This window comes from Neolamprologus multifasciatus, chromosome 10 (assembly GCF_963576455.1).
Source record: "Neolamprologus multifasciatus chromosome 10, fNeoMul1.2, whole genome shotgun sequence".
In the NCBI taxonomy this organism is placed as follows: Eukaryota; Metazoa; Chordata; class Actinopteri; order Cichliformes; family Cichlidae; genus Neolamprologus; species Neolamprologus multifasciatus.
The window spans coordinates 18,793,503-18,818,359 of NC_140448.1; the positions used below are offsets into that span (position 1 = coordinate 18,793,503).

The following is a 24,857-nucleotide window of genomic DNA, read 5'->3' on the forward strand; positions in this document are numbered from 1 at the left end:
CCACCTCTCTGCATCATCTCCTCTCCTGCAGAAGGCTGCATGATCAGGTAAATTAGTAAAAAAAAACTCTTAGGACATTAACTAATCCATCACCGCTTGCCAGTCCTGGTCTTGTATTTACCTGAATGAACACAACAAACAACAATATTAAAAACTCTGTCCATCATTGGTATCTATAGCTTTTTTGTAAAAACACATCAGTACTCATTAGTGAGAACTAAAGATTTATCATATATAGTGAATCACTCTAGTTTTCCTGCATTTTAACCTGAAACACTAGTGGAATCCAGGGCACACTCACACTTCTGTCTTTTCTTAATGATTTGTGGAGAAAAACAAAGAAGTGACCCCCCCATTTTCTTCAAATTCATAGTCACTCATTCATCCCAAACCTCCCTTGCTCTCTCTCCCAAACTCCCACCCACCCTACGTACTCTCTTTTCTTGGCAGCAAAGAGCAAAATAAATGCATCCCAACAGTCTGGGGGGTTAGAACAACCCATTTGCTTTAATGAGGTGATCCAGTGTGTTTTCTCTCCCTCTCCCCTTCTTTCCTTGTCTATCTCTCTCTCTGTGTGTCTTTAGCCAATTACACACTGTCCTGTTTTGCATCCCCCTTCTTTTTTTATGCTCACACTCATTTTCCCTCCTTCTTTCTGAAGGCCTCGGTGAGCCCTGATAGGCTTGCTGGGGATAAAACCTGCAAGTTGGGAGAGAAGAGGGACATTTTGGAGCAGGATGGCAAGAGGGACGGTGGCCACATACCTGCATGGAGTCCTTCTCCTGGCTCTGTGGAAACCCTCGCTGCAAGGAGGTGGGTCCCCTTTACTGCATGTGTGTGGCACCCAGTGGAGATCAGGTGTCACATAAAGTTTCTTTAGCATTTGTAAAAGAAATGCATGGACAGCTCTTTTTTTCTTTTCTTTGTTTGTATGTTCTATGAGATCTGTGAGAGGTTTTGCATATATAAACTGGCTGCTAACAATTATTCTATTATTATACCGTTGATTTCCTCAGTGAAAGCACATTGTATTCAATGTCCAAAAACCTACTACAGAGCTAAATTTACTTGACTGAAGAAGCTATTTCTTAGCACCATGAGTGTAGCATCATTACCAACATGTCTGCAGCCTGTTCCCATCTCAATTCTGAAGAACTTAAAGTCTAAAATGGCTTTCTTAGTCAAATTCATTTTCAGCCTTCTGAAAATACTACATTGACCTTGCAGTCAACATGCCTTATATGTTCATAAAAAGTGCATTTTTTTCTTAACAATAAATCAAGAAGACATTGCTTTGTTGAGTGATTCTAAAATATTGCTGCTTTAACTTTCCAAATGCTAGTTTCCTCCCCCCTCATCTGTCTGGAAGAAAGTGCTGAAGCAGGTGAACGCGTAAATTAAGGATGACACACTTTAGACAAATAACTTCTCAAAGTCCAGGTGTATTTATTTTCTCACAGTCAGCTCCTGAGGCATGAGGTCTGGACAACAGGGTTATACTTAAAGCTTTTAATGAGGTGTTGCACCGTATTAAAAGGTTTAATTCAAACCGTGTGATCCAGACCTCATCCCTCCAAGATGCCTTTTCATTGTCTTGTCTGTTTAAGCTTTGAGCCAGCTGATCTGAAGAGGTTCCCCCTCAACTCTTCCTGTCTTGTTAGACGAGACATCCGCTGGTTTAAGAGCTGTTCTAGACTGTTGTGTAATTTGCATTCACTCGAGGTCAGGCTGAACCACTGCACGATCACTGGAAAGCAAGGAGATGGTATCTGCTGTTTAGCTTCTTTGTTTTGGTCTTGCTTGGGATCTCAACATCTGCATTCTTTGAAATGGTACCTCAAGCCAAAAATAAATTGAAAACCTCAGCACAGACTATTCAGGGTACAGCAAAAGTTAAACTGTGTGAGTTTTAGAAGCAGAAGCCAAAAATAAGGTAAGAATGCCAGATCGCTTTTTTGCCTTTATCTGATAGGACCACCTAACTCCTGAAGTCTGCATTGTGTGATGACTTCAGTGACAATAAAGGCCAGCATACAGAGAGCACACAATTAAGCTGCTGGATACAAGAAGTGTTACTTAAGTTTTTGTCTTTCTAAATTAGATAAGAGTCAGTGTTGCGCTGGCAGGAAATGACAAGTGAAAAGAGAATGACATGACAAAAGGTTTTCCTGCCTTGAGTGAAATATGATCACTGGATTTGGATGTTAAGTGAGCCATCAGACATACTGTGACTTTTTCTGAGTTTTAAAATAACAAAACTGAAGTTCAGACTCTGTGAAGTTATAACTCCTTGCCAATTAATCCAAGTTGTTGGGTGCTATAAAACAAGATATTGAACTAATTGAAACCCGATGATGGGAATAAAACTTGCAAAAACAACCAGCTCACCAAAGTGCATTGAAGAATATCCAAAACAATGAAAGACCACTTTTAATCTGAAGCTCAGATGTAAACCTGTTGATTGTAATAAAGGAAATAATCACTAAATTCAGCAGAATTTGTCCTCTGGGGTTCCCACAGTAAGGCTAGCATGGCCTAAAACAGTAATATTTGTATATGGACTTAGTAATTAAATGTGGCAGGCATTATTACTTCACTAATGAGTTATTAATGACCCTGAAGAAAAATCCCTTTCCAAACAGTGACCAAATCTCTGGTGAATTTGAGAGCATACCTGTCCTGTCCAATGTTTAATTCCAATAAAAATTCCTCCAAAAACAACAAAAGCCTTTTGGCAACCCTGTCCAGAACAATCTAGCCGGCAGAGCTGAATGACCGAACAGTTAAGTTATTTACTGTGTTGGAAATGTGCTGTACATGGCAACACTATGATGTCAGTAACCCACATTCTTTAGGAATCCCTACAGACCTTTACACATCTGGACTGTGGGATCTTAGAAAGCCTTTCCTTTTATAGTTGTTCACGCTCCCTGGTTCTATTTTTGGTTTTTGTGATTTGAAAACAACATAGGTGCAAAAAAGTGTGAGAATTGTGACCGAAGCATGCCATTTGTATGAAACAGCGTTTGTTATTGGCTGCAGAGAAACTCGGATACGGAGCAAAGAGATGATAATCGTTTCGGACAAGCGGACAAGCGCACACGTACACGCTTTCCACACTTTTTATCATCTCCCTGCTTGTGTGGCATTAGATTCTATTTGTTAAATGTAATCCTTGGTGTTTGGGCAAATTAAATGGGTTACATCCTGCAAAGAGGTGAAAATTATGCCGCATTAGCGCCGACAGATGACTCACAAATCCCACAAATTCTGCTAGGAGCCCGAAACATGGTCACCAATAAATTGCTGTGTTTGTAAGGTGATGTAAATGGCTTTGTCTGCTCATATAAAAAGAACTGTGCAACTTTATTTTATCAATAATACCCACTGTTTTTTATAGCAGAATATTTCTACAGGCACAGAAAAACCTACAATATTAAACACATTGCTTTTGCACACTATGAACAGGGGTATATGTACCTGCTGGAGGTGCGACTGGAGGAGTCGGGCCAGGAGCTGGAACTGGATTTGGACCAGGAGGCATTGGGACAGGATTTCAGCCTGGAGGAGGTGGACCAGGAGGCACTGGTACTGCTCTAGGAGGCTTTGGACCAGGAGCTGGTGGAGGTAGGTTTGAGAGTTTCTCCCCAAGTTTTACTGAATCTGACTGCAGCTGCACAGAAACACTGGCTGACATGTTTCAACTTATCCTTGAACCGCTACAGGTAATCAGCATTCCTTTCAGATGCAGTTGTTCTCATAAAAATAGCTAAAGATTTAAGATTTATCGTCAATTACACAAGCACTATTTTTCAAATGTTCTATACCTTCTGTTTAAATGAAATCAGTTACTGGAGGAGTTCCAGGTTACAAGCCATGAAAAAGCTTTAAAAGCTACGCTATGTTTTCATGTCTCACCAATAATGAATTCCTCATGTTGCGTTCAACAACAAGAACAAAATCTGGCCATAAATTTGCCTATGATGTTTGGCTGCTTTTCAGCTTTCTACATACATATGTCATCCACATCAATCTTTCTTTGCTTTCAACTCACAATCACTCTATTCCTCAGGGGGCTATGGGGGTCAAAGGCCAGGTGGTGTAGGCCCAGGAGTGGGACCAGGTGGAGTGGGACCGGGTGGAGTTGGACTGGGTCTGGGACCAGGAGGAGTGGGACCAGGTGGAGTGGGATTGGGTGGAGTTGGACCAGGTCTGGGACCAGGAGGAGTGGGACCAGGAGGTTTTAGGCCCAGCAGCTTTGGTCCTGGAGGACTGGGACCTGGAGGCGTTGGGACTGGTAAGACAAATATAGTCGTGAGATATTTTGTTTGCTTCTTGATTTATTGATTGATTTAATTATCTGCAAAGAGCAACGTTTTTCCTTCTGTTACTTTTCACCTAACTGTCCTGATTACTTTCCTCTTAAAGGTGTCAAGCCTCCAAAAACAGGTAATATGTTTGTTTTTTCAATAAATCTTCAAATGTCATGAAATTTATGCAACAAAAACTCAACTTATAGATCACTCTGATGGCTCTAAGAGTTCAAGGTGATTTCTCCTTTATTTAAATAGGAGGTGGCTATGGTACTGGTGGAACAGGACTAGGACCAGGCGGAGTCGGGACGGGTGGTTTTGGAGCAGGTGGTGTTGGTCCTGGTGGTTACGGAGCTGGGCCTGGAGGAGTTGGTCCAGGAGGTTTTGGAACCGGCACTCAAGGCATATTCATCATGATTTTTTTTTTTTGATTTTTTATTTTTTTTTTTTTGGGGGGGGGGGGGGGGGGTACAGGTAGCATATGATAAATTGTAGATTTTCAGCACAACCCCCAACATAGTACATGTTAAAGTTTGGGGATCTGGGATCTGTGTTCAGCCTCTGGTTAATTCAAGGCAGCAGGATAAGAACAGCATCGATGTACCTTCATTTCATATCTTCTGTCTTCTAGTTTACTGTTGGTGGGGACCCAGCCTGATCAGTACAGACACATACAGTGATAAAGGCTGATCCATTAGGCTTGGCAGACTCCCAATGAAGGAAAAAAGTCATTACATGAGTCAGAAGGACTGATATGTTTTGGAATTTCAGTCCATTCTGTTTTCAATCCCCCAAATCATGGAAGTGACAATATCCAAACTAATCCTAGACGTTAAACATCGGCTTTGTGTAACATTTTGAAATCCATCCATTGTGCCTTTATTTAGAAAGTGTAAACAAACCAAGTCTAGGTAAGTGTAAGCAAAGGAAACAGATTCACATATCATATTTTCCAGTTTCCTGACGTCTGGCCATCTCAGTGAACACATTTTTCATCCTCACTGCATGTTTATGTACACTAAGTATGTGCGTGTGTGTGTCAGTGTGTGTGTGTAAATGGTAAATGGACTGGTTCTTATATAGCGCTTTTCTACTCTGTCCGAGCACTCAAAGCGCTTTATACAGCTAATTCATTCACCCAATCACACCCATTCACACAAGCACTTCTAAGTTTAAGTGCTAAGTATCTAACATTCATACACATTCACACGCCGATGGATGCATCGGAGAGCAACATGGGGTTAGTATCTTGCCCAAGGATATTTGGCATGCAGACTGGAGCAGCCTGGGATTGAACCACCGACCTTCTGGTTAGTGGCTGATCCGCTCTGCCACCTGAGCTACAGCCACACACACACACACACACACACATCACACATCGTGTGTGTGTGTGTGTGTGTGTGTGTTTGCATGTTCCACTCTGAAGAGGTACATGTAAACATAGGCAAGCAATAGAAGGCATGCATTATGAATAAAAGTAAGTTCCAAAAATGGAAACCATTGCAAGCCAAAATTATGCAAATGAACACAATGATAATTAAATTATATTTCAAAGAAAAAAGTTCTTGTGTGAAGCTCGAAATGACCTAATTTGTATACGAAGCATGAACAGCAGCACCTGTTTTAACGGGAAGTTGCAGAATTCTTTTTATGCTACATGTTTTATTTTCATTCATATCTCTTTACAGGCTTTTGATTCCTCTCTTTGACCAGCTGTAATTGATTCAGTTACTGCCAAGAGGTTTTAGAGTTTATTACTCTAAAAACTGTAGTTTTGTCTTGGGAAGACATAAATGTGTAATAGTACAAAAGCATCAAGTTGCACAAAATTAGTTAGTGTATGATTTAATTTGTGTTTGGAAATTTAGGTAGTACTAAGTGCTCCTTCTTTACGTTTTTTCACCAGGGTTTGGAGGCCTTGGAGCAGGAGGTACTGGGACTGGTGGAGGACTGGGAGCTGGAACAGGTTACACACCTGGAGGTCAGCAGATTTCATATGTCTGTATCAGCGTGGCTCTTGCATGTATATCAGCTAAATACTTACCTTCATACATGCTGGATCTCTGTGATCCACATACCATAGGCATACTGTACATACCACACAAAGCATTGGAAATGACTGCAATATGATTTATTTAATCTTCTTAAGTTTCCATTTACCATAAATGTGTGGTAAACATAAATATAAGCTCCTTATCTTTAAGGATGCATATGTAGCAAATAACACTCTGGTCTAACACAGGTGGATATGGAGGTGGTTATGGACCAGGTGGAGGAGTTCAATACCCAGGAATTGGTGGAACTGGTCCCAAACCTCCTAAAACAGGTAGGTACTATATGTTTATGAATTAATATTAGATGATACTATATGACTGACCTATGATATCATATGGTTCTTTTTCATCTTAGGTGGAGTTGGGACAACACTTGGAGGAACAGGATTTGGGACTGGGGGTGCAGGGGTTGGGCCTGGTGGAACAGGATTTGGACCAGGTGGTGCAGGAATTGGGCCAGGAGGTGCAGGGGTTGGGCCTGGTGGAACAGGATTTGGCCCTGGCGGTGCAGGATTTGGCCCTGGTGGTGCAGGAGTTGGGCCTGGTGGAACAGGATTTGGCCCTGGCGGTGCAGGATTTGGCCCTGGTGGTGCAGGAGTTGGGCCTGGTGGAACAGGATTTGGCCCTGGTGGTGCAGGAGTTGGGCCAGGAGGTGCAGGGGTTGGGCCTGGTGGAACAGGATTTGGGCCAGGAGGTGCAGGATTTGGCCCTGGTGGTGCAGGTGTTGGGCCTGGTGGAACAGGATTTGGCCCTGGCGGTGCAAGATTTGGCCCTGGTGGTGCAGGAGTTGGGCCTGGTGGAACAGGATTTGGCCCTGGTGGTGCAGGAGTTGGGCCAGGAGGTGCAGGGGTTGGGCCTGGTGGAACAGGATTTGGGCCAGGAGGTGCAGGATTTGGCCCTGGTGGTGCAGGTGTTGGGCCTGGTGGAACAGGATTTGGCCCTGGCGGTGCAAGATTTGGCCCTGGTGGTGCAGGAGTTGGGCCTGGTGGAACAGGATTTGGCCCTGGTGGTGCAGGAGTTGGGCCTGGTGGAGGTATATAATATATATACATTTCCTCAACAATAAAAAGAAAGCTTTTGTGATTAAATTGTAATAACAAATTGACATTTAAACAGTGCATGCCGCATTTCCCGGTGTTTGTAAAACATACTATTCTGAATTTTCAAGTAGTTTGTGTCTTACTTTTTAAAGTTGATGAAACTTTTGTCTATAGAAAACATTTTTCCTCTTTCAGTTCCAACATTGCCACAGACTGGTACCACTGGAGGAGGACCTGGGGTAAAGAGTGGTGGTAAAGCATCAAAGCAAGTCCCAGGTAAACTTATCACAACACAAAAACAAGAATGCAAAAGGCTTTGCAGTTCTAAATTTAAACCAGAAACACTGATTTTTTTGGGTGGGGGTGGGGTATTGCGTTAATATGATGTCACACAGGCATTGACGTGCCTGGACTCTATCAAGGTGGATTTGTCCCAGGCCAAGGTATGTTGAAACATATCAAACATATGATAAATAAATACACGATGGTACAGTAAAAAAAACAATATATCACTATAAGAGATTTCGTTTACAGAAGAGGTTGCAAGTGTTATCCCGTCTTCTCTGATCAGGGTTTGGAGGCCGTGGTGTTCTCCCTGGAGTGGCTACAGGAACTGGACTAGGAACTCAGAGTGGTATGTACATGAACTTTGTGAATACTGGAAAATCTCATCTTCAAAAAAAAAAAACATGTTGCCTTGATCCCTGCAGGAGCCGGAGTACTTGGTCAGGGTGGCACTGGACCGGGAGGTGCAGGCAGTAAGCATCATAAAGCCTAAACCTAAAAGCTGTGTGATATTACAAGTACAGCTGTTGTGCATTACTTGGCTTTTAAATATTAAGACCTTAAAAAAATATTAGTGAATGGCAGCAAGTTAGAACCTTAAAGGGCTTCTGTGTAAAGTCTATCTCTCACCTTAGATGGGCGAGGACAGCCATTGCCTGGGATTTTTCGTGGTTATCCCCTCATATCACCAAAAACAGGTAAGAGAAACAGAGACATGAAGAAGATGCAGCATGTAGCGCTACAGGCCAGCAGGACAAAAAGGAAAGGAAAAATTCAACTTTTTTTTATTTTTTATTTGCAGGAGTGGGAAAATCCAAGAAGAATCCAGCCAAAGCTGCAGCTAAATACGGTACAGACCACGGTTGAGGTGTAAGCCTCATTTTCAACATTAATAATGCAAAAGTAACTGAATAATTGTGGTCTAATAGAAAAATACTTTGTTTAAATTTGTATTTATGGAGGTGGAGCTGGAGGCGCGCTTGGTCAAGGAGGCACTTTTGGGGGTGGGGTTGGAAGAGTTCCTGGAGGGGGAGTCTCACCTGGGTTAGGTGGTGGAGTTGGCACAGGAGGCGGACCTGGATTTGGAGGCGGAGTTGGAACAGGAGGTGGAGTTGGAACAGGAGGGGGACCTGGATTTGGCGGTATTGGAACAGGAGGAGGACCTGGATTTGGAGGCGGAGTTGGAACAGGTGGCGGTATTGGAACAGGAGGTGGAGTTGGAACGGGAGGGGGACCTGGATTTGGAGGCAGTGTTGGGACAGGAGGCGGACCTGGATTTGGAGGTGGAGTTGGAACAGGAACTGGACCTGGATTTGGAGGCGGAGTTGGAACTGGAGGTGTCCCTGGATCTGGAGGTGTCCCTGGATTTGGAGGTGGAGTTGGAACTGGAGGTGTCCCTGGAGTAGGTGGTGGCATACCAGGCTTAGGTAATTCCATACTTCTGTAAAAGTTACATCATGCATTCATTCAGAAATTTTCTGTTCATAGATGTTATTTATAAATTCTGAAAATTCTTCAACAAACAAGATTTGAAATTAAATATGTTTATTGGGGTTTAATGGGTCCGTTTGTGATTTGGTAACTTTGTATTCTGACATGGCCACAGGTTATGGCCCAGGTTCAGCCAAAGCACGGAAATATGGTGAGACACATTTCTTCATTTCTGTAAAATACCCAGATTACATTATGAATATGTGTTGTTTGCAACACTCAAAGTGCCTTAAATTTCTCCAGGTGGTGGAGGTTTCGGGACTGCAGGAGGGCCTGGTTCTGGAATTGGAACAGGAGGGGCAGGTGGTGGCTATGGTTTTGGTCCAGGTGGCTCAGGTACTGGCACATCTGGAGGCCTTGGAGGTGTGAGACCTGGCTCTGGAGTTGGTTTTGGTCCCAGTGGTACTGGCACCAGACCAGGTGGTCTTGGCTATGGTCCCAGTGGTACTGGCACTGGAGCAGGTGGTCTTGGCTATGGTCCAGGTGGTACTGGCACTGGGTCAGTAGGAGTGGGACCCGGGGGTAATTATGAATCACTATATTAAAATCTCATATTAAATATTAAAAAATATACATAAACTATATTGTACACTACTATCAATACTAACTTGAGAATGTGCAGTTATGAAACCAAATCTATGACATTATCAAAGACATACAATATACATAAATACTATAATTTTATTTCAGGGTATGATGCCAGTGCCAAAGCTCGTAAATATGGTAAGACATAATTTATCTATTTATTATAGATTATTCATCAAAATTAATCAAAGCAGCTAAAAGTTAACCATTTTCTCCTGAAAGGCATGTTAAGTGGGGCTCTTGGAGGTCCAGGAACAGGTACTGGAGGACTAAGGCCAGGTGGTGCTGGAACTGGTTATGGCCCAGGCGGCGTTGGCCCAGGCGGCGTTGGCCCAGGCGGCGTTGGCACTGGCTATGGCCCAGGTGGAGTTGGGCCAGGTGGAGTTGGCACTGGCTATGGCCCAGGTGGAGTTGGACCAGGTGGAGTAGGACCAGGTGGAGTTGGAACTGGCTATGGCCCAGGTGGAGTTGGACCAGGTGGAGTTGGAACTGGCTATGGCCCAGGTGGAGTTGGACCAGGTGGTGCTGGCACTGGCTATGGTCCAGGCAGCGTTGGACCAGGTGGAGTTGGCACTGGCTACGGCCCAGGTGGAGTTGGGCCAGGTGGAGTTGGGACTGGCTATGGCCCAGGTGGAGTTGGACCCGGTGGTGCTGGCTATGGACCGGGAGGTATGATAGAAGAGAAATAAGGAGCCATGTCAGAATTAAAATGGGTCCACCGTCTAATATAAAACTAATGCTGATGCGTTTGCAGGTTATGCTGGAGCCAAAGCGCGCAAATATGGTAAGAAACAACCTACTAAATGTCTGACGATCTTTACAGAAAATTTTCAATTTCATAAAATATATGTATAGAGAATATCAGAATATCCACCTGAACTCACACAACTATGCACTTCTAATGAATGTTACTAATCACACCTTTAGTTTTGACATCTGACAAGTCTGTGGATCTGACAAGTTTTTGTTTTCTCATAAAATCCTACTCTTTGCAGGTGTTCCTGGAGGTACTGGAGGTGCCCTTGGTGCAGGAGGCCTTGGAGGAGGAACCGGGCCTAGTTCTGGGTTTGGAGTTGGAGTAGGGGTTCCTGGACGGGGTGGAGTGTCAACAGGTGGTGGAACGGGACTAGGACTCGGGGCAGGTGGTATACCGGGGTCTGGTGTTGTGACAGGAGTTGGACCAGGCGGATTTGGACCAGGCAGTGCTGGAGGTACAGACATGAAACGCCTCTCTTATAGTTCTAAATATGATACACTTAGCTTTAAAGGATTTTTCCCCTCGTGCTTATCTCACAGGATATGCAGAGGGACCCAAGTCGAAATATGGTGCAAACTAACCTAAAATACATCACATGAACACATGTAATATACATGAGCATTAACATAGGAAGAGTTCAGAATATAATGTAATTTTATATTTAAATGAAGGCAATAATTTTAAGTTTCTTACATCAGATTTTGGTAGGAATTATAATCAGTCAATTAGAATGAAATCATTTTTGATATAAATTTTAAACAGCAACAATATTTAAAATATTTCCATGGTTAGAAATTGTTTTTCTTTTTAAAGATATTTTAAGCTTTTGTTATAGATAAACTACTCACACACTTTTGAACCTTCCTAGGTCTTCCTGGTGGTGGCACGGGCCCAGGGACTGGAAGAGGATATGGATCTGGTGGTTATGGGCCTGGGGTTGGCACAGGCTATGGACCAGGTGGAGGTTATGGTCTAGGACCAGGGACTGGATTTGGACCAGGTTTAGGAAGCAATGATAATTTTGTTAGACATTTCTGATTGTATCTCTTTAGAATCTTTAAAATGAAACTTTTTATGTGTATTTGCAGGTTATGGACCTGGATTAAAACCTGCTAAATATGGTATGAATGTTTTGTTTTTTTCAAACTGAATTCTCTTACTTTGTGAATAATGGTGAAAATATCTTCATATGATTTTGATGAAGGCCCAGGTGGAGCTGGCACAGGTGGAGTACTTGGAGTGCTCCGAGGGTTATTAAAAGCTAAAATATTAGTTGCTCATTTCTTTTTGTTTGTTTGTTTCAAAGTTAGCAAGGAAAATTAGGTACAAAAAAATCATTCCATTCAAGAAAAGTAATATACAACGAGCTACATACTCACTATTCCTGTTGTTTCTAATGTTTACTCAAAATTATGTTTTTTACTTCTTTTTTTTTTAACCACATCTGATTTGTTGTGATCCTCAGGCTACGGCACGGCTGGATCTAAAGTTGCAAAGTTTGGTAAGGTGTAGTCTGACAAGTCTGTGTCAAGTGGAAAATAATGAATAAACTTTTTAAGCACCTCTTTTGAATTTACCTCTTTTATAATCTGTAGGGCAACCTGGTGGAGTTGTACCTGGGACAGGAACTGGAACCAGCACTACAGGAGCAGGAACAGGGACCGGCCCTGGCGTTTCAGCGAATGGAACCACCACTGGCACCAATCAGACAACAACCAGACCAAGTGGTGAGCCTCTGTGCTAAGGATAACAAAAATCATATTACAGTTAACTATCATTTTCACAATTTACGAGTTCAATTGTCTATTGCTGGATCAGGAGGAAGACTTGAAGACACAAGAGGCACACCAACTCCAGCATCAGAAGGTATCTGTGCAGTGTTAGAGCAAACACACACAATCAATATGCAAACACGTTTTATTTGGCTATTTAAATTTATATTACTAATCATTCCAGACATTACATGGAGTGCTAGTTTCTAATCTCAGTCCTTTTATTATTCTGTCCTTGTTTCAGGTGATGATATTTACACTGTGATAGAGGGGTCTGGAAGTCCCGGTGGAGAGGGTGTGTGAAACTCTCTGGATTCTTGAGAACATTTTCTTATGTTGAAATCATCCACAGACTTTTGTGCATATGACAATTCTCACAATCAATCAGGTCAGGAATTCTGATGGTTGCTGAAGATGGTGCACAAACAAAGAAGCAACACAAAAAAACAAACAACAACAAAAAGAAACCTTTGTAAATATTTGTTCGAAATAAGCTTTCAGATGTGAAAAGATTCCTACATAATTATTAAAACAGGAGGTACCGGTGTCGGTGGCAGACCAGCGGGTACAGGGAGTGATGGAGATCGTCTAGGTGGAACAGGAATCCCCATCATTGGACCCAAGCCAGGTATTTTTGGCCATTCATGCTACAGAGATATAGATATATGCATATCATAATTACTTAGTTACTGGTTGAACCACGTGTTTCAGAAATACCAGTATTAGTTTAAAAGTTGTATATTAGTTGAAACTTTCTGTCATCTAAGCAGTATTACTTCAATTTATGTTATTTAAACTATCTGTATATAACAGGAATCAACGGGACAACAATTCCAGGTCAGAGATTCTGTATTTATCCATTTCTGTGTATCAGTAGCTGTGTCTTTGTCTTTCACTGCTTTCCTGTTCAAGTCATTATACAGATTTCAGCTACATTTGTTGTGAATCAAAAGAGCTGGATTTCTTAGATTTGGGGGTGGACAGTGCCACCATGTGGCCATTTGAAGTATACAACATGGTTGCCACAAATTCAGATTTTGACCAACATATTCAACCATTACTAAAACATTTTTAATCTTTTCTCCAACAAATTTCATCCAGTTACTAATCAGCAAATAAATAATATTACAGACTAGTAGATCTAAAACAACAAGCACTCCATGAGAGCAAATGTCCACCAAGCCAGCGCAGCATTTACTTTTGAGGGAATTGCATTGTATAATATAGATATCTATTTTGCTTTTTAAATTCTTTTTAAATGTACTTTAAGATGTTTGTAGTGCAGTAAAAATCAGGTAAGGGTATCCAATGTTAATTTTGATTGCAGAAACTCTGAAAATACTTTCTTGAAAGATAAAAAAAAGTTTGGGGTCAACTTGAAAGGAAAGAAGATGTAAAATATAAAACTGGGAATATGCCCTAAATGTTGCCAATGCAAACAAACGGCAGTAGAAAGCATCGTTTTAAAGATAAAAGACATTTTATGAAAGACTGACCGTAATTGAAGTTTAAAAAGAGCTCAGAGGTCCAAAATAACATGACATTTACAATCCCCATGTATTATCCCTATATGCTCTTATGCTGTCAGTACAAATGATGGCAGTATGAATCACTGTTTTAAATAGCTCTTTATAGCTTTACAGTCACTTTGAGTTTGTGATCAACCTATTGAAACTGAATGAGAGGTCAGAGGTCAAATGTGGGATGATATTTTAAATCTTTATATGGTACTCTATATGTTGACAATAGACACCACACTTCTAAGAGTTATGGTTTTTAAGTTATACAGCTTTTTTCAACTAATAAATCACTGAGTTGATTTTTAAGATCTTGGTGGATGCAAGCCAAATTTTAATGGATGGTTAAAATAACCCCACTCTACACTGAGCCATCATGTTTACGGACAGAAAGACAGAAGAGATAAATATATTCATATTATAGTAATCTGAGTGCGATGTGGTAAATAGTGTACTTTATACTTAAGATAATATTGTCTACATATAAAATTGTGCCCCTTACTTTGCTTTAGTGCACATTTTGTTTTGTATTTGTACACCATTGCTTTGTTGATGGTCTTGTGTGACACACCCAGTGTATGTGTGCAATAGCAAATTAAGTTCTTTTCTTTATTTCATGTTTTATTATTGATATTCTTCAGTGTAAACTGGCTGCAGTATTTTCACACCTACCAAACCTGCAGTAGATGACAACTCTCAAAATCCAAAAACTTGAATGAACTGATTACAGCAAGCAATAAATATCTTTGTGTCCTATTAAGTGTTACAAAGCATTAGGGGTGTGTGATTACAGATCAGTAAAGTGCCAATACAATTTCCTGATGTGAGATCTTTATTTACTGAGCAAAATTTAATGGTCACGAAGATTAGAGTTAAAACACTGGTGACATTTTAGGGGACATCGAAATATATTCTAACTGCCAAGCATCCAACATCTGTGAGGGAACAGCAAGTCCACTTCTCTTCTTTGAATTTATAACAGTTAAACTAATAGCTTTCTTCCTACATTCCATAGGATCCACAGGCGTGACCCCTGGTAAGTTAGTATAAATAATTAACACTGAGATCTTATTTGAAGGAAAGCAGATCTCATTCTAAACAGTACTTGACTTTAGAGATTGAAAAAGCATGTGCATTTGAATATAAAACTGAGCATGCAGTGACACACTGACTCCTTTTTGATGTGGCTCACGTTATTTCTCCACTCAAATGCTGTCACGGCTGTCACTGGTTTACCTGAGAGTACCAGAGAATACTGCATGGCAGAGTGACACCAGTTAACAGCTGCAAATTGAAACAAATTCAAAGCATCTGCTTTTGAAAATATGTTGCTTAACTTTTTCTGATTTATGCTTTTACAAATAAATCTGTACTGCTGTTGTTACAGTCGGTGGTGGAGCTGCGCAACCAAGTGGTATGTAAACCTCCATAAACTGTCAGGCTAAAGTTTAAATAAGTGCTGTCAGGATTTTACTTACCAGTGTTTCTGGTTTCAAACAGCTGGTGCAGGTGTTGGTAAGTAGGCCTATATGTGGCTAGCAGATTTCTGAAAGATACAAAGATATCAGCAAACACTGCTGTGTCATATTTACACTGGCAACTCTCTTGAACATTTCTCTTTAAAATTCAGGTGGGACAGGACTTCCCCCTACAGGTGAAAGCAAGATGCAGTGCACAGCATTTCTTTGATGTGTTTCTTGCAAAGTTATTCACAAATTAATATTATTTCTCAAATCTGGCCTTTTACAGGTTCTGGTGGTGATCTGACTGGAGTCAAACCCCTCAAACCCCCAGGTGATTAAAACAGGATAAAAATAATCAATTACAAATTAAGTTTAGGGATTACTTACTTATACTGATCACAGATTCAAATCATAAGATTAGCAATAGGAAAAGACTAGAAGTGAGACTAAAAGGAAAAATAGCTACCATTTTGAATAAAGACTGTAAAGAGAAAGGTCATATCAGCTGCAATGGTGGTGAACACGTCCGCACACCATCTATGTTCTGTCTGCAGGTGTCCCCAGAGGTGACACACCAGGTGAAGGTGATGGAGAAGGAGGCCCTGATGGATACAGGGGTGGTACAGCTGGCACAGGTGGACAGGGAGGAGTAGGAAGGGGTCCCACCAGTGCAGGAGTTGCAGGAAGTGTTTCAGGTGGTGTATCAACAGGAAGAGAAGGCAGCACTGCTACTGGAACAGGTGTTGGTTCAGGAGGTGCAGTTGGAGCAACACCAAAACCACCTAAAGGTGCCACTTGTGCCTTTTAACTAACTATCCAACTTCTTGACAGTGTGTGCAACTTGCCATGACTAACAAATATTACAACAAACAGTCATGAAGTATAAAAAACACCACACACTGAAGGAAAACATCTAATATGTCTTCACATTTTTAAACTATAGCGTATAAACCTATAGCAGGAGGCACAAGTGGTGGACAGGGAGGAGTGGGAGTAGGAGTGGGAAGTGGTCCTGGATCTGCAGGAAGAGGTCCTGGAGCAGTGGGTGGAGGTCCTGGAGGAGGTGGTTTGGTACCTGGGGCTGGTGGGCCTGGTGCAGTAGGAACAGGAGGTGAGCTGCACTCATGTTTTGGTCCTCAAATGTTTGTGTATCCACGCTAAACTTAAATTCCTAAAATACAATAACATAATGATTCCCAGTTTATGCACTTCACACATTTTTCTATTACAGGCTATGGTACTGGAGTTTTACCAGGGGGAGGTGCGCTACCTAAAACTATCTTTAACATCTAAATCCCAGCAAATTTAACAACCCACATTTGAGAATATTTTTGTTTTTCACTCACAGGCATTCGTTACCCTACTGGAGCTGGAGTAACAAAACCAGGCAAAGGTTTATAAACTGAGAAATTATGTTCTCCTTTTTTAAATGAAGACTTTTTGTTTAATCTTTAGCAATGAGAGATGCTACACAGTCCATTCAGTGTGTTTATTCTTTCCATCAGCATATGGGACTCTTGGAGCAGGGGGCCAAGGTGGGGTTGGCCCCGGTGGATATGGCACTGGTCCAGGAGGTTATGGCACAGGGCCTGGAGGTTATGGAACCGGTCCAGGTGGATATGGTACTGGGCCTGGTGGATATGGAACTGGACCTGGACGCTATGGTGGCGTAGGAGCAGGAGGAACAGGAGTAGGCCCTGGGGGAGGTGTTAGACCTGACGGTGAGTTTACATTGATCAAAAATATCTAATTTAAATAGTTTATAACTATTAGTATTAACAGTTATAAATGCTCTGTTAACCAGGTTCTAGATATGGCACAGGTCCAGGACTGGGTACTGGCACTGGAAAACCACCTAAAAGTATAATGAAGTGAACACACAGAGTAAACCTACATAAAGGAAGTATAGAGAAAACTGAAACTAAACATTTAAAATATTTGATTTTTAGGCTATGGAGCAGGAGCTGGTGGTACTGGGTTTGGACCTGGTGGCTATGGGACTGGACTAGGTGGAATAGGTTATGGACCAGGTGGCCTTGTGCCTGGTGGCACTGGTCCTGGTGGTGCCGGGACCGGAGGTGCTGGGACCGGACTGGGTGGTGCTGGAACAAGGCCAGGTGGTATAGGACCAGGTGGTGCTGGCACAGGACCAAGCAGCTATGGACCTGGTGGAGTAGTAAAACCACCTAAATCAGGTATAATAAGCAAGTATTTATGACTAACAACATTCAATAAAGTATTATATATATGAACCCGACAGCTGAGTGGTCAGAGGACTAGAACTCTAAAAAGCAGACCCCTGATCCAAATCCAAGCTGGGACAATTTGCTGCATGTTTGTCTCCTGTTTAAAATCCTGCAGTTTTTCTTTTCATTATGCTGATGTAAAGACACAAAATTAAAAATGATTAGGAAAATATTTTATAAGCTATACTCAAGCTGTTAACTTCTGTTGACAGGCTATGGATCATCCTCACTAGGTGGAGCTGGCTTTGGACACGGTGAGAATTTATACTTAATCACTTGTGAAGTGTGTTTTTGTCAGTTCTTTGTCTATATATTAAAAAAAAATCACCATCTGCTAGCCATTACATATATGTACATACTGTTGTTTGAAAGGCAATAAATAACAAGTGGTGATACCTTCACTGTTGTGTGTTATGATAAAATATGCACTTCATCTGTGTAGGTTCTCAGGCACCATGGTATTTTTAAGAGCTCGAAAGAAGACGACTGGACTTTGTTAACTATTTAAAGACGTTTCACCTCTCATCCAAGAGGCTTCTTCAGTTCTGAATTAACTTCTTTAAATAACTTAAAGAAGTCCAGTTCTTTCAAGTTCTTAAGAGTAAAGGAAGTACACAAATCTAAATGTAGGTTGTTATTAGCAAAACATATAGCTGTGACTGATGTCAATAACCCAATTCTTATACTCTCGGCACTTCTAATTAAAACCAACATGATGCTTTTTATTTCAGAGGCTTCTTCTCTGAGGCAGGTATAAATATAATAAAAAGAACTTTTAAACACAAAACTTCCAGATAGAGTACACCACATCCTGGTAAAACTATTTTTGCTTTCATTAAAAATGTGATAGGGTTACCAGTTAAGTTATGCCTGAATTTCAGGTACAGGAGGGTTTGGACCAGGCGGTGTTGGCACTGGAACTGGAGGGTTTGGACCAGGTGGTGCTGGCACTGGAACTGGAGGGTTTGGACCAGGTGGAGCTGGCACTGGAACTGGAGGGTTTAGACCCGGTGGAGCTGGCACTGGAACTGGAGGGTTCGGACCTGGCGGTGTTGGTGCAGGAACTGGAGGGTTTGGACCTGGCGGTGTTGGCACAGGAACTGGAGGGTTTGGACCAGGTGGTGCTGGCACAGGAACTGGAGGGTTTGGACCAGGTGGTGCTGGCACTGGAACTGGAGGGTTCAGACCAGGCGGTGTTGGAACAGGAACAGGATTTGGACAGGCAGGCCAAGGAAAAAGAAAACCTTATAAATCTGGTAAGCAAGGATTACATAAATAAGATCATTAGCTAGATCATATACTAATGGAGATACCTAATGGAGGTTTCATGATATAAGAAATGCAGCCAGCAAACAGATGTTTTATCAACGTTTTTTTCCTTGTTTCTTCCAGGTTATGGAGGAGCTGGTTATGGAACAGGTAAGGGTTTAGTTTGGAGTAGGGCGGTTAATGGTTGTTTTAGATATTTATATGGTTTATAACTGTGTAAATATATTTTAACTTTTCTTCTAGGAGGAGGATTAGGAGGAGGATATGGCCCTGGTGGAGCTGGGGGTACAGGTCCTGGAGGTTTTGGACCAGGAGGTGCTGGGACTGGTGGGTTTGGCCCTGGAGGTGCTCCAACTGGTGGTTTTGGCCCTGGAGGTGCTGGGACTGGTTTTGGTCCTGGAGGTGCTGGGACTGGTGGTTTTGGCCCTGGAGGTGCTGGGACTGGTTTTGGCCCTGGAGGTGCTGGGACTGGGAGCTTTGGCCCAGGAGGTGCTGGGACTGGTTTTGGCCCTGGAGGTGCTGGGACTGGGAGCTTTGGCCCAGGAGGTGCTGGGACTGGGGGCTTTGGCCCAGGAGGAGCTGGGACTGGTGGCTTTGGCCCTGGAGGTGCTGGGACTGGTGGTTTTGGCCCTGGAGGTGCTGGGACTGGTGGTTTTGGACCTTCTGGCCAAACACTTGGAACAAGAAAGCCGTCTAAATCAGGTTACGGCTCGTCGTTGGGTGGAGCTGGCTACGGACCAGGTAAAATTCTGAGATATACTTAGAAGCTTTTGATAGTAACTCATATATTTTCTTATCAGACCCTCTACATTCAAAGCACTACCATTTGCACAAACTTAATGTAAATTAATTCAGAGAGACACTTAAACTAATCCAATTTAATTTTTTGACTGGATCAACACCACATTAAATCATGCATAGGAGTAAACAGCAGCAAAAAGCAACAGGAACTGTATCATATGGTTTGGTTTGCTATGTGGTGGGATTCTATGGAGGGAGTATCTCACACTTTGTGTTTGTCGTTGCATTAAAGTCTTGTCAGAAAGTAACCTTAGACATAGGAGCTCTCTTTACAGTTACAAACTGTAATGTATGACGGACCATTATGATTATTTGAAAGACCAAATATCCTATTCCTTTAATAAACGTGGACTACAGCTCAGTCTGCTTCTCTGTTTAACTTGTTGTTTCACGTTGCTCTATGGAAACATATGTATTGTTGTATTATTTGTCATTTATGTAATTTAATCACATCACTGTTCATTAGGAGGTGGTGTCGGAGTTCTTCCTGGTACTGGGACAGGAGGCGTCACTGGTGGTGGCCAAGGTGAGGTTCCAGTTTATAAAGTCAAGTAAACGTTTAGCACACAGCACATTATAATAAAGAGACAACAGACATGTGAAAATTTGACTGAGATAAAACTTTTATTAGTGACTAACTTGAGGTGTGTCAGTTCTCTCTAAAGATCTGTAGTCTCTGGTAATAATACTGGTAATAAAAAATAAGATGGTTTATTTTACATTAAAAATTCTCCCAAGTGCCTCTAATCCACTGGGTACAACAGTGTTCATTTGGGCCTTTGTTTATATCCCCATGTTGATTAAAAAGTTAACTTGTCTCTCATTCATACCCATTTATCTGTTTAGGTAGCGTAGCAGGAGGTACAGGAGGGCTAGGAGGTCCTGGAGGAACTGGCCAAGGAGTTGGAGGACTACCTGGTGGGGGACCAGGTCAGTTTATATGAAAATATAGTCATTAGGATAATGAGAATGTGCTTTTAATATATTTCAAAACATCAAAATCAACAAAATTCATAGCACTGCACTGTAAACATGGCACAGATAAGAAGTGCTTTGAAAGCTGTAATGTTTTTATTCTTCCAGGAGGTGCTGCTGGTCCTGGATATGGTGGGCTGGGTATAGGAAGTTATCCAGGTGAGACAGATTTGATCACATATGTCCTCTTTTTAATACTCAGCATACACATTTTAGTAAAATCATACAAAAAAAAACCCAGAATAACAGGAAACAGAAAGCAGTGTTATTCTGAGATTTTTTTTTAAAAGTCCATTGTAAGGTATCAGTTGTTTGTTATGACTTTATCTTTCCTGTTATTGTTCTCTAGGGTATGCAGGGGCTGGACAAAAATGTAAGAAAACTCACTGTGTCCTCTGGAATAAGCACGTCCAAATGAACAACGCTGGTCTAGCATTAACACAAATATACACAGATCGGATGAACATATTACTTTTGCTTATCTTGTTAGTGAAATATAATATATCAAGGATAATTCTGATTGTAACATGCATGCTTTTTTAATATCTACTGACAACTAAGTATCTAAACTCGTTTTCTTGTTTTTGTTTGTTTGTTTGTTTTACTATCATGACCTTCAGCTAAAGCGCAGAAGGCAGCCAAATATGCAGCCATGCAGGGTTTACTTGGATCCAGGGGCTACAGAGGTAAAAGTCATAGACATATCATAACAGTCCTGATCACTGCATTTCCTATGCAATACAATATTTAGCCTCACTTCTGTTGATTAGATAATAGCGTTGACAAATAATAATAATACAAAGTTTTTATAAGGTTTTATAAGGTGCAAAAGGGCTAAAAAGGATCATCTTAGCCCTTTGCTAGATGGTTGCAAGGCAACATGATGACATTGTAATATCCGATATAGGTAAAGACCTTTGTGAGCCTGAGATGTATCTATGTGTCATGTTTAGTTGTTCAACTCCTGATTATCTAGCAGGAGTTTGCGGACAAAGAAACAAACATACGGATAGACAGATTTTCTATCATATAGTAAGAAGATGTGATTTACATTCATCTTAGGACTCATAGCAATGATATGTTCTTCTTCATGTGTTGCAACTTGAAAGGAAATTTTAAAAAAAAACATAAGTAAAGATTACCGCACCTCCCAATATACACTGTAATTATTTTCACACGCATACTAGACCGGATATTAAATGGTCTTTGGCCTGCCAGCTCCCCAGTACAAAGTCCTGTGATATCCAAATGCAACAATTTGTGTTGATGTGAGAATAGCACAGGTCCACTGAATCCATAGCTAAGTGGTTAGCTTGTGCATTGCTCATACATGCTCTGTTCAGGCAGCAACCTAAAGCAAACTGAACATTTTCCAGCAAATTACATTTTCCAGCAAATTATTTGAAAGCAATCTGAAGCTGACGACCTCCTGCCATGTGCTACATGCGAGGAAGGACAAGGACAACGTCCTCACCTGCTTCACCCGACACTTAACTCTGACCAGAATTATTCTTTTTAGTTAAAAATAACATTTTTGCTTCGCAGGTGTAAGCCTCTGCGAACCAATCAAGTTGTAGTTTACAACTTGGTCTCTCCAGAATCACAGTGAAGCTACATTGAGACTGCATTGTTGTAGGCAAGATAAGATTTCATGTTGATGTTGCTACAAACAAGCAACTTTGTAACCTAAATACAAACATAACTACAAACCACCTCTGGACTACAAACTAGCTAAGGACTCAACCAACTGGGAGATCAAACTCACCTTCTAGTAATACATTTTAAGGGTTTAAGAAAAGTCATGTCATGTTTTTTGTGTGTGGCTGTAATCTTTGTGGGATGGGATAGACTTTCAATTAATAAAAACACCGAGAGTAGCTTCTAGAGTAAATTGCCAGACTCCTCTGTGAGTTTCCTCTGATTTTTCTACAGAAGTGACATGCTCAAAATTGGCAACAATTGGTAACACCCACAAATACAGGAACTCTGTGTCTGTGTAGAAAATGAACATTTGACCCAACAAACTGAGGAAATATGTCCTGGAAGCTATTCTGAGTTAGTATAAAGTGGGATTTAAGGAGTTGTCATTTTATATTGGTCTGGATGAACAGCCGAAGTCTTATTTAAACAATCTGCATACTGCATGTAAAGTGAAGAATAACGCTGCCTTTGTTCCGCTTTTTAGGAGCTGGCCGTAGGAGGAAGTGAGAAAGACCAAAAGACAGGAAGTGACCTCATTAAAACAACAGTGGTGCTATTGCATGATCCCACACTGTAGATGTCTTACCTGCCACAGAAGCTGAAGCTTCAGCACATCCCGCTTTTTACATTTCCATTTGTTTGGGTTTTATAAAAGGTTGCAGTGGTTCTCAACCGGATCAGATTCACCGCCAGGTGAAGATTGCTGTTTCCCTTTGTTAAATACTTTTTTTTTCCTTTTTTGGATAATTAAGTCATTTTATTTTGGTCAAATTAGTAAATGTCAATTTCTCAAGAAAGTTTCAAAAATAAAATAACGTGCGTAGAATACCCCAGAAATTCCTGATGATCGGGTTGAGAACCACTACAGTGAAGAATCAGCATTTCTTTTCATCACTTTTTGTCTGTCTTTGCTGTGTTGATTATCATTTGTGTTGTTATGCAAGTATTGGCACAAATCCTCTGGGTTAAGACTGACACCAAGGACTCCCTCAGGGCAGCTCCTTCAGACCTGTCTGCATGCTGACGCAATGTGTAAAGAAATATAGGGCAACACTTTTACCCAGTTAAACTGGGATGTGTCTGCAGAATGGCTGAGCAGATAATTCACTGTTAGCATCTTTTACATCAGTGGACAAACAAGTAGTGTGTACAGACACAGAGACAAACAGCTGCTGTCACAGGAGAAGATGAAGGCAGTATTTTATGCAGCAGTGGTAGTCTTTTGATCCTTGAAAAGCAGTCTCTGGCCATGTGAGCTGTACTCAGGCCTCAGTAGTATCAGTAATGGAGCCTGAGGATTCTCACAGATACCACTTGAGGCCCACCTGTGAGATTCTTCCACTCATTTCACAACTTAATGGCACTGTTTTATAGCCACATTACACTCAATGGTATAAATGTAAAATATTGGTTAGCGTGCATATATTTTGATTGTTAGGAGGGTGTATTTGTCCTGACTTTCTGAATGGGCTTAGTTTTAGCTTTTACATTTGCTGTTGAGGTAAGCATTCAAGCTAAATGTGAGGTAATATGACTAGAGTACATGACATCCGAGGAGTACTGATTACTGCGTTTTCCTTCTGTTCATGAACCTCCTTTAACACTGTTGGGGAAACTGCTCACGTTTACTAGACTTTTTAAATTATGTTGAGAACTGTATTTAGCCTCATTTTACAAAGTCAAGAGCATTATTACAGTACTAAAATATTTGAATTAGTCATTCTGTGTGTGTGTGTTTTTACAGTTTTTAAACTCGTGTACTACTATGATGAGTATAAGTGCTTTGTTTTCTACATTGTCCTTGAATGTGTGCTGAATCACAGTGCAGTCTGTGATGTCAGTGGGTCAAAAGTGGGGTGAGTGAATCTCGTCTTGCATTTGAGCTCATGTGCATCTCGAGCTCAGTGTGATTTTTAACATCTGTGTTTCTTTTTTTTATGTGGCCTATGAAGAAAATTATGCACTTTTGTAAACTCTCTGACAATGCTCTCCGAAGTAAAGAGATGACCAATGACGACTTCTTTGTGTCATTATTTTATTGCTACTTGAGTACCACTTGGCAAGAGGAGGAAGCTCACCATCTAGAAGTAGATGTTGGTTTTTTAGCATATTGAACAGTGGTGGGTTAAGCCACAAGGTATGCTGTATTGAGAAAGGAAACAGACAACTGTGGCTTCGGGGAGTATAAAAAAATGCAGAACAGCAGTGAAGCTTTGTGTACGTGGTGAATCATATGAAGAGTGAACAATTAGTTGTTGATGCTGTACAAACTTTAAAAAAAGACAACTATTATGAAGAGCTGCAGTGCATGTTTGGGTGCTGATTGAGATTGGGTACTGCCGAGTCAACATCAGTTAGTGATAAAGTGCCAGCGTGACAACTCTGCAGACTTGACAAGTTATTTTAAAAGTCTCCGCTCCTTAATTTGGTAATGCAGGTCAAGCGTCACAACAAGTTGGTAATTGTCAGTGCAGACAGTCATTGTTGTGGGCTATAGACAAGGGTTTTGAGTGATGTTGGTTACATAACTGATTGGGCCTTAAAGTCAAATGAAGGGGGGCTTTGAAGCCATTTTGGCATCCCACTGC

At 41.3% G+C, this 24,857-nt stretch overlaps 1 protein-coding gene across 1 annotated transcript; it reads left to right on the forward strand.

Moving 5' to 3' along the window:
* Positions 1-603: 603 nt before the first annotated feature.
* elnb (elastin b) lies at positions 604-24,283 on the forward strand. Its single transcript, XM_085175500.1, has 51 exons — positions 604-813; positions 3,469-3,627; positions 4,073-4,297; positions 4,429-4,449; positions 4,572-4,736; positions 6,193-6,294; positions 6,556-6,639; positions 6,723-7,400; positions 7,603-7,683; positions 7,803-7,850; positions 7,979-8,041; positions 8,118-8,165; positions 8,328-8,390; positions 8,495-8,542; positions 8,655-9,119; positions 9,299-9,334; positions 9,427-9,705; positions 9,874-9,906; positions 9,991-10,437; positions 10,523-10,552; positions 10,764-10,979; positions 11,394-11,525; positions 11,614-11,646; positions 11,991-12,026; positions 12,121-12,252; positions 12,344-12,391; positions 12,542-12,592; positions 12,833-12,925; positions 13,111-13,134; positions 14,830-14,850; positions 15,202-15,228; positions 15,315-15,329; positions 15,445-15,468; positions 15,564-15,608; positions 15,832-16,065; positions 16,221-16,388; positions 16,509-16,538; positions 16,626-16,670; positions 16,783-16,998; positions 17,082-17,138; positions 17,227-17,472; positions 17,736-17,777; positions 18,405-18,779; positions 18,916-18,942; positions 19,036-19,533; positions 20,060-20,119; positions 20,440-20,523; positions 20,677-20,727; positions 20,918-20,941; positions 21,189-21,254; positions 22,754-24,283. Exons 1-51 carry the CDS (start codon positions 738-740, stop codon positions 22,774-22,776), a joined length of 6,294 nt encoding a protein of 2,097 aa, XP_085031626.1. The 5' UTR covers positions 604-737; the 3' UTR covers positions 22,777-24,283.
* Positions 24,284-24,857: the final 574 nt, after the last annotated feature.